General features: G+C 39.0%; 1 protein-coding gene across 5 annotated transcripts in view; it reads left to right on the top strand.

Annotated features, from left to right (window-relative positions):
• LOC149570061 (Pyridoxal-5'-phosphate-dependent enzyme family protein) overlaps positions 1–14,807 on the top strand; it is an 84,508-nt gene extending 69,701 nt beyond the window's left edge. For 3 of the 5 annotated variants that reach the window (XM_089822701.1, XM_089822702.1, XM_089822703.1), the window contains exons 5-7: positions 13,508–13,637; positions 13,905–14,078; positions 14,428–14,807. In XM_089822701.1, coding sequence (XP_089678827.1) covers positions 13,508–13,637; positions 13,905–14,078; positions 14,428–14,677 — 554 coding nt within the window. In that variant the 3' untranslated portion in view covers positions 14,678–14,807. Of the gene's footprint in view, positions 1–13,507; positions 13,638–13,904; positions 14,079–14,427 lie in introns of those variants that run through there. The other 2 variants (XM_089822700.1, XM_089822704.1) reach the window with 2 other exon arrangements.
• Positions 14,808–15,342: the final 535 nt, after the last annotated feature.

The following is a 15,342-nucleotide window of genomic DNA, read 5'->3' as shown; positions in this document are numbered from 1 at the left end:
ATCTTGCATACATTATTCACTATGCAATTCATTATAGAATACCACAAATGGTTACAGGCAAAACGGTTTGCCAACCGTCTGTCACACACGAATGCCTTCGGTGAACACAGATGCTTAGTCACTCCTTCGTTGACGCAGATGCTCTACACAACGGACTTGACTTACCATACTCATCCCGCACACTGTACTGTCCGTTAGACATCATTCACCATGTTTGGCACCACTGTACTGTTTGGCATGACTGTACTATCCGACACCATGACACCATTGTACTGTCACACCACCGTACCGTCTAACACTCATGGCATAGATATCTATCACCGTATGACTCAAAATAGTATGGCTCATCCGCCGTACATTTTAAAGAAAATATATATGTCATTGTACGGTGACTTAGGGGGCCCCTACTATTCTAATGGGCCCCCATTAGAATAGTAGGGGGGCACTATTCTTTCAATTCTTATATAGAAAGTTGGCCCTACCACCCATCTCCAGCCTGTTTATTCTTTTATAAGCGGGAAGCGGCTGGATGCTTTCAGCAGTTCCTCCATAATGACTTCGTTTTGCTCTTTAGCCCAGGAAATGAGAAGCGGTGGGGTATCTTCCTATAATCTGGACGGTTCGAAGCTTGGCCATCTAGAATAGTAGGGCTATAGTTGAGTTGCCAAATGAGATTCCCTATATAATGTGGGGCCCATAAAATTCTAGGGCCCATTACCTTCATGATAATGTGCGATAAGGTCCTTGCATTACCTGCTTGTTTACCTCCACCGTACGGTGGACTCACCATACAGTGAGGCTGCACCATACGGTGCACTTTGTCACCACAACAATAACAAGGGAAGATCATGTAACACGTGATCTGGTGGTAGCGTGGGAAGTTTCTGTTGACCAGTACGTGCAAAGGGAAGCTTGAGAGAGAGCAGTTCCAAAGAGCATAGTAGGGGACAAACTTTCGGTTCCACCAACAGTGTATGACCTTCTTGGACAAATAACTTTGTGGCTCACTAGAAACTTGGTACGAGTAGCGGAAGAAAGAGCCAAAGTACAAAGAAAGCGGAGAAGGCAACAAGTACTCCAACAATTCGCCGAGAGAAGTATTCGAGAACTTAAGGAGTGGGAAAATCCAAGGAGGACAACTAGGCAATAAAATAATACATGCCCCTAATACCAAATGAGGACCCAAGGCAAGTAGGAGAAGAAGAAACCAAGGGGGAAACTACTTGGTGACGAATCCTACGTAATAGAGAACAACAAGAAAGATGCCACCACTTAAGAGAACTCGTTAACCATCCCCAAGATCCAAATCAAATCAAATTGAAGAGAATTTAAGTGAAAACATAATAAAGGGCATAGCCATTTTGGCAATCTTAGAAGGACGGGGAAGGAAGGAGTGGTGGATGAACCTCGAGACCCCGATGCGAAGAGAACAATGTTATACACAAGAACAAAGCTCTAGTCATAGAGAGCTGGAACTACAGGGAGAAGTCTCTAAACCAAGCACCCAAGAAACCATCTTAGCAGGAGGGAACGCAGTCTCGGCAAGAGGGGTCACAATTTCAGCAAGAGGGAGCATGGTCCCGATAGGAGGAAACAATCAAAGGAGGAGTGGGAGAAGGATGAGCACGAAAAAGCAAAACTTCCGAGATTCAAAGGAGGAGGAACGAAAGATGTAACAACTGTTTTTCCTTGCCTTAAATAACACCTATCATGTCATTGAGCACAATTACCTTAACTATTCATGAGCATGAGAAGGCAGTTATAACAACTATTTTACATGTTCATATGAAAGAGATCAATGGTTATACCAGATTAACTGAATTGCCTTAACCAACAATTGAAAGAGCATTCAACCAACAAATATGATATATATAATTGCCATTGTAACTAATAGTTACTAAATGGAAAGAGTGATCTTTTCTACTAAGTTTAATCGATCAATGCTGAAGAAAATATTTGTAACTGTCACATGATAATTTCATATTTAACTGAACTTGAATCACATGAAAGTAAAATACTGTTATTCATGAATGGCTTAAGAAAGCAGATCTTGATCCCCTTCTTGTAACAAGCTATTTTCCATTCCTCTTGAAAGGATTGAATATAATCAAGTTACTGATAGGATTAAGCCACAGATAGAAATAACAATTACATGCAAATATAACCAATAACAGAAAATAATAGATCACACAGAAAAGAACACAAGACACCAAGATTTAACGTGGTTCACCCAATCCTTGGGCAACGTCCACCAAACAACAAGTTCGATATTATTACAATCTAGTGATTATAACCTGATTACAATCCGTAATCCCTTATAGCTCAATACCGCCGCAAGAACCAATTTCGCATCACAACTATAAAACAATCCCTAACCCTAAGCTCTTTTATACAAGTTTTTACCGCTTTAGGGTTATAATTAATAATTACACGTCGGCCCAAAATCTCGATAAAATAGGGCCCAAATTTTTTTTTGGGGGTGATGCCCTGAGCCCCAAAGAATTTATTAAGTATGTACAGTACTTTCCTGATCAGTCACCACAATCTAACAGTTACATTTCCTGTTCACTTGAAAAACAGTGATAACTACAACTTTACACAATCAAATGAAAGGGATCAACAGTTACAATAGATTAACTGAATCCTAGTCAATTGAAAAGAGAGTAACTGCTTAAACAATACTAACCATCTAAACATAACTTCAACTAAAATTTGCAAGTACATAAAAGGAAAATACCTGTTAAAAGAAGATATTGAATGTAGCTCATATCTTTTTCTTGTGCAAGTCATGGCATCAGGTGGAGAGGACATTGCCAAGGGCTTAACCTCCCAACTTTGGACCCTTAAATATCTCCACACAATCTTTGCTGAGAAAGGCCCTTTCTACCCTAGAATAGGGCTTGGGACACCACTGTTCAGCCACTGAGCATCTTGGCGTTAGAGTAGCAACCCACCGCTCGACTACACAATGAGATCCTATACTCTAGAGTCTGGACTATCATGAGTTGACATGGTTTCTTTTAACAATTTATTTTCTTGTTTGAGTTACTGATTATTTCTTCTTTTTATCATTCAGGAGTATCCTTTGTTCAATAATTTCTTTCTCACACCCTTCATCTCAACCATGCTCGTCTTCCTGGACGATACATCGGGTGGATGTATGAGTAATGCTAATCACAACCAATAATCTGCCTCTCTGGCCTTGGCTTATTAATGAGAAATGTGAAATCATATCTTATTATGAATGGCCAATCCTTTTGCCATTTTGTCATTGGCACGAAAAAAAATCTGGGAATGTTTAAGCATACATAACAGCTAGTATATCAGCCACTTTGGCATTGGTAACACAATGGCAGTTCCTTTAAATCAATTCTGGCTTGCTAAAACACATTGGCAAACGCATGTTCCTTACAAATCTAAACCTCCAGAATACAAAGTTCTCATCATAGGAAGCATATTGCAAAATGCTTCTGTATAAGTCTGCCTCGTACTAGCTTATATTTCATTAATGATTTTCAAAATATAAATATTGCCTTTCGGCACAATCATGTTGTGCATAAGAAGATGATTGTATCATTTAAAATCAGTAGAATAGCATAGGAAAGCTTTAATGCTTCAGTCATGCATTATGATCTATTTGCAAAATATATTGATTCATATGCAGAGATAACAACATGACCTGGTTATTGGTCAGACTTGCACAATAGGATTAGCTCTGGCTGATGCACGGATGCCTTCTCCAAGAGGCTCCGACTTGCAATGATTGAATTATGCGCTGATATAAAACTCTAAATGCAAACGCCATAAATGGTGAATCAATTGCAAAAAAAATGTATCAAGAGCAGAACAAAGATAGAAAATGAGGTAGTAATAGTGTCTCGATTTGCAAAGAGGAAAGATATATACAATCAAGAGTCATCACGAGAAACGTAGCCTTCTTGGTTCAGTTATGAGCAAGATACAAAGTTGGCATGAGTTGCAAGATTCTCTAGCCATCGACTCATTGTGACAATAATAATAATATTGATAATATGGCCATCCAAAAATAAATAATAAAAAGGCTGATGAAAGCAATATAGAAGGGTGGCAGCTCAAAGAGAAAATAAGATTTTGCTAATAAATAATATTAAAACATATAATAGTATTAAAACATAAGATATAGGGGCCGGCGATATCACTTAATATTAAAACATTAAATAATATTACTTAAGGTAACTATTGATCTCAATTTGATTTAAGCTTGTGTAATTATTCAATTATATAAGCTGGACCGGTTAGCTCATGGTTGTCCCCTTAGTATACCCTTGTTTGCCTAGCCATTTTTCCTTGGTTGTGGTGGTTTAGGACTTCTACCTATTTGCTCAATGGTAGGTGGTGCACCCATGCCCAATTCCTTTTTGGAAATGCTCCCCCTCTTCGACGTGCTTCTACAAGGAAAAAATTTTTGCATGATAATATCATATTCCTCAATATTATCATAATTACTATAACAAGTTATTATTCATAAATCATCATAATGGAAAACCACCATTTCACTTCCCTTGAATTTAGGATGAATAACCAACTTTCCAAGATTTCAAGATAGCAATGTAATAACATCATAACGATAAAGTAACATGTCATCTTCACATGAAATATAACGATTAACCATCTTACCATTTCACATGATCATAACTGATTTTACTTGTCAATTGACTTCACATGAAACCTCAACGGCTATATGTACATTTTTAAATTGAGCCAAAAATTGGTATGTAACAGAAGACCTTGCAAGATATTGTAAAACCTGCATAACCATATGGCAGGCGAATGGAGAGAATGACACTGATGAATGGTTAAAGGCATTTCCTGCCACCCTAAGGGGTATGGCTATTGATTGGTACACAGATTTGGAGGCTAGGAAGAAGGCCACATGGAAGGATCTTCGCACAACCTTTGAGGAAGAATTTAGACTCATACGGGATGATGATGAGATTGTAATAGAGATATACAATACAAGACAAGGGAAAAATGAATCTGTAAGAGCATATAGTAGGAGGTTGAAGGATTTGATAGGGAAACTAGATAACAAACTCGCATATGGGCTAAAGAAAAGGTGGTTTATCAAAGGGTTAACCCCATCCCTACGGAGAAAAATGAAAATTGTGCCACCATCATCATTTGTTGATGTGTGTACTTGCACGATGGATGTAGAGAGTGAAAGCAAAACCTCTAAAGGAAGGAGGCATGGAAGTGGGAGCGAGAGTTTTGAAGAAAGTGGGGACGAGTCTAAAACCATTCAAGCATTGCGAAAAGACATGATGAGGATAATGAAGGAAATAACAAGATGCAAGGAGGAGAAAAGAGAAGGAAAAGAACTATGGTGTACAGACTGTGAAAAGGAAGGGCACACAAATAACACTTGCCCCAGAAAGACATTCTGTGACATGTTAGGTAACGGGGCACTTCATCAAGGATTGTCCCTACAATTCAAAAGCACACAATGCCCAGGCATTATTTATTCGAGAAGAACCATCCACAACTCCCTCTACTCCCCCATACAACATAAACATGAAACCATCACATGGAGGGTACGAAAACAACAGGAGGGGTAGCAACAGCAATAGTAATAATAACACACGAAGGAGCCAAATTTAGTACAACTCCAAGGGATGGTCCATGATACAATTTAGGAGACATAACGAATGGGGACACTTTTCTCGTGACTATCAGAGTGGAGGACAAAATGGAGGGATGCTCACAAATGGTGCAGACATGGTAATCATGAGGATGTTAACTACCCCAAACAGAAAAGTGGGAATATGCTTGAGGTGAAAGAACTAGAGGAGGAAGTATTAGCCATCACCTAGATACAAGCTAGGAAACTCACATATTTAGACTTAGGTATAGAAAAGGAGATGTTGGACGAAGCCAACAGGGAGATCCAAGATTTCATAGATAAGAAAGGAAAGGTAAGTACTTCTAAACCTTCCTCCACTAAGTCCATCTTGGAAACTAACATCATGAAGCAAGTCCTGGAGACTATTGTACCAATAAAGGTTGGGGATCTGTTGGAGACCCTATTGCACTTAAGGGTGACAATAGTACACAAAACCAATACTAAGGAGGAACAATTGAAGGAAGAAGTAAAATTAGGGAAGCACAATATTTTTGTATTTACCGTAGGGATGGGAAGGACAAAGGCGGTGGTAGAGATGGAGATTATGAGGTGCAAATTGACCAATACTATTGTGGATGGAGGCTTGAGTGTTAATGTCCTCCCCAAAAAACTTGGAAGGCTCTTGGGAAACCAACCCTTTGGCCACCCACTTTCCAATTGGTAGGAGCACATCAACATGGGATCAAGGCCATTGGGGACCTTAATGGGACAAAAAGTGGTGATTGGGACACCAATTTTTCTTGGATTTTGTAGTGATTGCCCTGGAGAAGAAGGGGTACAACACATTATTAGGGAGAGGATGGTTAATCACAACAACGGCAAATCACAACTGGAAGAAAAATACCCTTTCCATCGAAGTAGACGGTCGGAAATACACAATTGACTTAAGGAGCTAGTCTGTAAGTCAGTAGCTTGCATCCGATTCAGAAGCCGAGGGAGAGGATGGCATTGGAATTGAGCCAGACGAAGAAGGCATTCTATGACTAGGAGAATGTTCAAAATATGAAACAAGTTCTCTTAATGACCTATTTCATTGGCAAATGAGGGACTATGATGTACTTCAGCCAAATTATAATATGTTGCGGATTCAAGAGATGGAACTTGAGGAAGATTATCTAGGGTGTTACAAGGAGCACATAGAGGGCACAACCCCAATTAATGATACCCCAACACACACATTCCATAAGGATAAAAAAAAAGAATACGAGGAGCCTCAGTTGGAGAAATTGAATTAAAGCAAAGAGGACCATCCTAAAGAGATTTTTATGGGAGACGAGTGAGATCCTAGATCGAAAGCAACATCATTTAGAATATTTCTCGAGTATAAGGATGTGTTTGCATGGACGTACAAGGACTTAAAAGGAGTGCCACCAGAGATGTGTGCATCAAATACCTTTAGTACCTGGAGCAAGACCAATACATAGGAGGCCTTATTGAATGAATAAGAACTATGTAACTAAAGTCCTGGAGGAGATCACTAAGATGTTGGATGTAGACATAATATTTAAAGTACAGACCAACGAGAGGGCGTCGCCCATAGTTACTTCCTTGAAATAGGATGGGAATCAAATCTAGATCTACATAGACTTTAGGTACCTAACTGCAGTAACCATAAAAGACCCCTTCCCGACCCCCTTTACTGACAATATTCTAGAAGGGGCCGAAACTGAGATGTACTTTTATATGGACGGGTTTTCAAGGTACAACTAAATCAACATTGCCGAAGAGGATAAACTAAAAACCACCTTTGTAGCGGAGGATGGCTTATATGCTTACAATAGGATGCCATTTGGGCTGTGTAACACACCAATCACATTTCAAAGAATTATTCTTTAGATCTTTGATGGGATGTCAGTAGGAAATTTCAAGGCCTTTCTAGATGATTGATCAATCTACATCAAGCAGGAACAACACCTGCAGGTTATTGGAGAACGCATGGAACGATAGCGAAGGGCTAGATTGGCATTGCACCCAAAGAAATGTAGATTCATGGTTCCCCAAGGCAGGCCCTTGGGATACATAATATGTAAGGAAGGGTTGAAAACAAACCCTGACAAAAACAAAGTCATTGTTAACATGGAGGCTCACATGGATGTGATTGGTATCAAATCATTTTTAGGACATGCGGGATACTATAGGATAATTATAAAGGGATTTGCAGAAGTATCCCTACCTCCAGAGAAATTAACTAGAAAAGGAGAGTAGTGTGCATGGGAAAGGACCAAGAGGTGGGCTTTCAAGAATTAAAGAGGAGGTTGGTGGGAGCTCCAATCCTCATATATCTAGACTGGAACAAGGAGTTTCATGTCCATGTGGAAGCATCTAACTATGCAATTGGGGCCACCTTGGCACAAATTGGAAAGGAGGGATTGGACCATCCGGTGTACTTTGCAAGAAGGCTACTTTTGAAAGGGGAATGAAATTATAGCACCACAGAGAGAGAAGCACTAGGTATGGTCTATGTAGTTCAAAAGTTTAGACATTACTTATTAGCCACTCCATTTACATTTTTAAATTTTTCGTGGATCATCAAGCTCTCATGTATTTGGTTGACAAACCTATTATCCAAGGAAGAGTAAGTATAAGGCTAATCCTCCAAGAATTTACTTTCAAAATCATAGTCCTTCCAGAGAAATGTCATGTGATTATAGACAAGCTATCTAAAATAAAGTCAGGAGAACTTGCTAGAAACAGATTAAACAAAGACTTTCCAAAGGCTCATTTGTTTCAAATTGTCATACTACCACAATAGTACAAAGGTATTGGCCAATGCTTATCAACTGCTACCTTTCCTAGAGAAATGCAATGGCAGAAAAGAGAAAGATTGCATTGAAAAGAAAGACATTCTAACTTATTAATGGGTTATTAACTTATTGTATAAGATGGGGCCGAATGAAGTGTTAAGGAGATGTGTGATGGATGAGAAGATCCTCGGGGTTTTGGGAGAGTTCCACAAAGGCCTAGCAAGAGGTCATATGGGACCGGATGCAATAGCTTAGATGTTACTCTTAGTCGGACTCAGGTGGTCTACACTTCATGTAGATGCTCAGGAATGGGTCCTCAGTTGTGATACATCTAGAGGGCAGGAAAACCCCTCAAAAGAGACTTCATATCACTATTTCCCTTGTAGTCGTAGGAGCTATTTGAGCGTTGGGGTTTAGACTTTGTGGGCCCTCTGCCTATTAGAAACACTCACAGGTGTAGATATATAGTGTTTGCAATAGAGTATCTCACCAAATGGGTAGAGGTGAGAGTACTCCTAGACAACATAGCACTAAGTACGACTAAATTCCACCATGAATGGATAGTGACTTGGTTTGGCATACCTCGACAGATAACAAGTGACAGAGGAGTATACTTTGTGAACCAAGTAATCAGGACAATGACAAGTGAGTTCGAGGTTTCTCACACCTTTTCCAGTCCTTATTACTCCAGGGCTAATGGTCAAGTAGAAGCTACAAACAAAGTATTGGTGACCATCTTGTACAAGACATGTGGAGTTGAAAAAGAAGATTATAAGAGAGGCTTCCAACAGTCCTTTGAGCGTACCAAAATACCTACAAGGCCACCACGGTTAAAACCCCTTTTCACTTAATGTACGAGTAGGAGGCCATAATGCTGATTTAATACGAAGTACCTAGCCTAAGAGTGGTAGTTGAACACAGGATAGGAGACATGCAAAGTTTAAGAGGAAGACTCAATGCCTTAATAAAGCTGGACGAAAGGAGGACAATAGCTCAATGGGCTACCAAGGTGGCACAACAAAGACGAAAGTTCTAGCATGATAAACATTTGAAAAGAATGAATTTCCAGCTTGGACAACTTGAACTTAAGTACAATGGCAAAAATGAGATAAAGCTCGGTAAGTTCAAAATATGATGGTTGGGACCGTACAGAATAATGGAAGGGAAAATGGAGCAATAACTTTACATAATAATCCTTTAAAAGACTTAGTCAATGGGTCTCAATTGAAACCTTATAAGGAAAGGAATGAGTCTTTTTCCATTTATTCCTTAGACATAAAAGAAGAAAGCTACGGGGAGGAAATAAAAGAAGAAATAACAGAAAAAGTAAAGGAGGGGAAGATAAAAGAAAAAACTAAAGGGAAAATAATAAAATTAAAAAACAACCCTATTATTGCTCCTTTATATACAAGATGGAAGAATAGTATAGTAGTACGAAAGAATAAGGGAATTACCATACGCAACATTGGAGTACAAATCAGCAATGATGGCACTCGATATGGCTTGTGGCAAGAAGGAACAGTTTCTTTACAACTTCCAAACAACCAAAGCAAGGAGGTAACTGTTGCTGTACGAAGTACGGCCAAGGAGAAATGACGGAACAATTCCATACGATGTACGAACAGTAAGGAAAGAGCAGACATCATACCATGTATGAGTAGTGGGGTTCGTACTAGGAGTAATAAGAACCATACGAGTGAGAGTAGTATAGACATCAAGGGTTGTACAAGTAGGAGTAGCAAGAGTCGTACGAGTGAAAGTAGTAGTACGGACAATAAGGGTCGTACGAGCAAGAGTAGCATGAGTCATATGAGTGGGAATAGTAGTATGGGTAGTTGAGGTTGTACAAGTAGGAGGGTATGTACGGACATGAGCAACTCATTGTACGACGTACGACTAAGAGCAATAATACAATGCACAATTTTAAAAACATTGGAAAGATGGCCGCTTGTACACAAAAATTCGGTGGAAGGTTGAGACGTGGAAGGAGATAGTCCAAAGAGGGAAATCATAAAAATAGTTAGGGTATTTAACAATAATCACAAGATGGTGAAGTCCACTTAAGGCAACCCGAGCAAAGGAACAATTATTGATTCAAGAAATAACAAGGCTTTGCAGGTGAAGAAAATGGCTGCGAAGAAGGATAAGGGGAAGAATGCAAAAAATATTATAGCTGCCAATATCACATTTGAAAGCATGGCCGGAAGCGAATGTAGGATGTGGTGGGAAAGTGCAGAGGAAAACCATGTGCTAAAGGAGGTACTATGCAAGGTAGAGGTAGATAAAATCATTTTCATGCCTATTTTTGATTTAAAAAAATTGATCCCTGTGTTGAGAATTATGGTTGCTGGATATGACAAAAAAGGGCATAAATCTGTGATTCAATATTTTCAGCAAACATTTACTATTTCATTATCTCCAAAAGAGATAAACAAAGTATTTGGGGTCCCTAACCAAGGGTATGATACAACAAAAACCCCAACCAAAATGACAATGGAAGAGAAGAAAAAATGGCTGGGACTCATGTGCTGGAGTGATCTCATAGAACATGAAAGGGAAAATTTTTTGAGCAAGAATAACAATCGGGGGCTGAAGAAAATATTTATAGCCAATGAAGAGTGGAGGTGCATTGTGGACCTGGTAAAAAGCAAACTCACTAGTGGAAGCTGCACATTTGACATTGCCATCTGGATATTACCCATAGTAAATGGATTGAATGTGGGAAGTGTTTATAGTTGGGCACAAGTCCTTTTAGGAAGGTATAAGGAATTCTTGCAGTTAAAGCATAAAGCATTCTACATGCCTCATCATGCCATTGCCTTATTTTTAGAAGCAGTTCGAACATAGGTGGCTCCAGAGCATAGGAGGACTTTTATACCAGCAAATAGGGTGGAGCCCTATAAGCCTACCATGGCATATTGGTTTCACATAGATATATATGTCATAGGGCCTGAAGGAGAGCGAAAGAAGTTAAGACACATAGTGGTACTAGAGACTTTTATTCAAACTTAGACCACAGATCAAGACGATGAATGCTCGAATGGAGAAGCGACAAGTACAAGAGCATCTTCTTCCGACTTAGAGAATGAGGAATTTCAACTAAGTCACATTAAAGGCACATATGGAGACATCACATTCTTGTTACTTGTCAATGGACCATTGCCCACAGCCACACTCGAGTATGGTAAGATTCAAATACGTATAGAAATAGGTACTTGTCATGTTTGTATAGAGATTGGAGGTCTGTGCGCAATAGATCCGTATAGAGAACAAGGAAACTCACGAAATTTGTACACAAGAAGCCCGTACGACAACTTGTAGTAGTGGACCTAATTGAATAGGAAGTCCGTAAGGAAGCTCGTACGCTGAAGGCATTGGTAGAGCCTGCCGACTGTATGAAAGTCCATATGCAAGTAGTCCGTACAGACAACATGGTAGGCACAAAGGGGGTAGTCTATAGGACAAACAAGGACAATATGGATAGGACAATTAGTACACACAGTGTAGGCAATGATACATTGGACAAGGAGTGGGAAGGTAGTAGACAGTTAATTCCTCAGTGGGGTGCAAAAAAATATTTCATTTCCAACAATGGAAAATTTGGTTCGTCCAGACTAGCTGGCTCATACTAAATTGATTTACCTTTGATGCCACAAGAAGACAACTACCCATAGTGTGAGACTGCAAACACCACTAGGCATCGAAGTGGCTCAGCCAATTGCTTTAGTGGTACAATCTACAGGGAAGAAAGAAGCTCAGAGTGTGAAGCATATGGAAGTAACGGGACCTCAGAAGGAGGCAACACAAGTTGAGGACATAGTATTGGACGAAGCTGATAAATAGCTAGGAAAGTTTGAGATGATACCTCCACCTTCATCACCTCCCTTGGAGATGGAAATTGAAGACATAATGGAAGCACAAAGCGAGCAAGCACAAAGTGAGCACTTGGAGCCATTAGTGACAAAAATGACAAAACTGTCACTGGAGGGAAATACTCAGATGCTTCTCAAGGAGTTATAGGGGATGGAGCAAATCACCAAGGAGAGAGAGGCCAAGGAGTAGAACTTGGATGCCATAATCTAAGCAACAGATTCCCTTGTGCCATTCATGAAGAAAGATCACCATACAGATTGGAGTTTACTCATGTAGAATAGAGTCAGGCATGGGGAGGTAGTTGGCGTATGGAAGGTTGGACGTATCATACCTACAATGACGGAGCAACCACCACTTATGCGGTCACTTGCTCAGATGGAGGAAGTGTTTAGTGGGACATTCATGGAGCTTTAGTAGGAAAAGGAGTTGACAAGAAGGATGAAAGCAGAATGGGAAGCAAAGAAAGCAGCTTGGGAAGTGGAGAAAGCAGCTCAAGGTGAGAAATTGGCATCAGCCGAAAGAGATAGGATGGAAGCCTTGTGCCTGCTGTAAGTAGTTCGAGCTAAGCAGATGGCTGCAGAGCGAGATCTACTACGTATTCATGAACAAGCATCCAGTCCAGGGATGTCCTCCCACCCTACTTCTTGAAGTATAGTTTTCTTTTGGTTTTTGCTGGGTAGTTGTCTTCCAGACGACTTCTTTTTTGGCGGGGGGGGACAGATGTAGGGCGTAATAAAACAATGATGTAATTAAAGATAGTTAGTATTGGGGTTGGGTAGTTGCGTAGAGAGGGGATGTGTCGCTTGGTCTAACTAACCAACTGATCACTATTTAAGAACATTGGAACTTGAATCATGTACTCATTAATTTTGGTAATCAATGAAGTATACTGGTTTCCCTTGCCAACTTTGGTAGGTGTGATATTGGTAGTAAATGCTTTGTTGATGCTAGTATATTTGAATTCATGCTTTATTATTCTTTTTGGTAACCATTCTACACTCAACATGCCAAGTCTCCTTTTCCTATACTTTCCCAAATTCCTTCTATACAGAGTGCAATTTTATTAAGTCATATGAAGATTCTTTCAAACTGATAAAAATATTCTTGTGGTAATCGGGTTTGATAATCTTCTTGCTATATGATGTAATTAGATATTCTGTATAAGCATGGTTCATGATTGGATGCATCTGAGAAATAGATACTAACATTTTTATATCTTTGCATTGTTCAGGTCTGATAAGGCTTGTGGATCATCTCAGTCAACCCTTTCTATTTGGAAGAGACCAAACCTTAGAAATAGTTGTAGATTCTGGTACAGGAACAACGGCTGTTGGATTGGCTTTAGGAGCTTTATTATTAGGGTAAGCAAAATATAATATTAAATTTTTTTCAGTTTGTTTTTGACTATGTTGCAAATGTACATAAGTTAGTGTGGACAAAATTGCAATCGCTTGTAGCAGCATGTCTTCTATGTTTTATTTGACATTTGTTGTCATCATATTTTTTGCTACTTTTGTAGTAGTTTGGTATTGACAAATCCAAAAGAATTTTTTAGGTTCATTATCCTTCTGAAGGTGAAGTGATATTGTTATTGGACAAGTTATAATTGATTTTGGTTTACCTTTGAGATTGCCATGGAAGGTTACTGGGATAATGCTTGCGGATACTGCCGAAGGATATGAAAAACACAAAGTTCGCTTACTCACTGACTTCAAAAAGATTATAATGGGGGACTGCCTATTTACTTTTGATGAAAAATCTGCAGATCTTGTTCATTGGGTAGAACGACGCATGCCAAGGAAGTAAGCAATCTTTCTTTCTTCAGAAAAGCACCATCCCTTTAATTTTTCACTTTCCCTTTAGACAAAGGAGACATTTAGAAGTTATAATTTCTATATAGGTGTCTATTCACTTAAGATGTGACTAGCTCTATTCATGGGCATCATATACCAGAGGATAATTTTACTCCTGTGGCTTTTCTTTCATTAATAACTACATATGTGTAACTGCTATTTAAGATAGTTCTGCGAGGCTAGAATACTCATTAGCCATATTGCCTTATGTTTTGCTGCTACTTTTTCTATGTTCTTTAAATCACTCACTGATATTTTTTCCCCTTAAAATTCTTGTTCTATTGCTTCTTGTTTGCAGATTTGGTAGGGTATTTAAAGGAGAATTGGAACTATGCAGAGAGATTGCACAGAGGACAGGCATTTTGTTGGACCCAGTATACACCCTTTCTAGTTGGGAGCATGCATCACTCACCTGTCAAAAATTTAGAAATGGCAATGATATTGTTGTAATGCTTCACACTGGGGGAACGTTAGGATTGTTTGGATTAGCTCAAAGATACAACTCATACTTTCCTCTTTCTCAAGAAAGCATTGCCAACCCTGCTTAACCTCTGTGAATTGAAGAAAGTATAACTTGGCTTTGGTCATGCAACTCGCTCCCTTTTTTATTTTATGAATTCAGATCATGCAACTCACTCCCTTTTTTATTTTATGAATTCAGATATCATTTTAGTTTAAGCCCTTGAGTTCTGTGACAAGTTGGCAAATATAGAGTGGAGCAAGGGTATGTTTAACAAATGTTGCATATCTGATAATATTGATCCCTAGGCAGATAGAAAAATCATTATAAATTAAATTAAAAAAATAAATAAATATTCTTTTATATTTTCATTCAAAGTTATGAATGATGCATAAGTATGGGACTCACAGAAGCATGCATGCAAGTACCATTTCCTTAATGGGATACAAGGTGGAGGAAGCTAACCAGTAAATATACCCTGGCCAGTTTCAGTCAGAAACTACACCAAAGATTTGGATAAGACTAGATCTCAATTTGTCACCAGTTTTAGGAGGACCTGGAAACAGAGGTATATTCTGTTCATAGCATTTTAAACACATTTGAACATTGAAAATTGTTTTATGGTCTGCCAGATATAAATACATTTGTAGTATTTGAATTTTGAACATTCAAATTGTTAAATGATTTGCCATATTTTGAGGCAACAAGGGGAGGGAGTGGTGAGATTCCCAATAGTTAGTGTATTGAAAATAT

Source organism: Cupressus sempervirens, chromosome 3, assembly GCF_028749045.1.
Source record: "Cupressus sempervirens isolate cs-2001-9-10 chromosome 3, ASM2874904v1, whole genome shotgun sequence".
NCBI classification, from domain to species: Eukaryota; Viridiplantae; Streptophyta; class Pinopsida; order Cupressales; family Cupressaceae; genus Cupressus; species Cupressus sempervirens.
The sequence above is the reverse complement of the archived record's forward strand: the minus strand, read 5'-3'. Positions and strand labels throughout refer to the sequence as shown.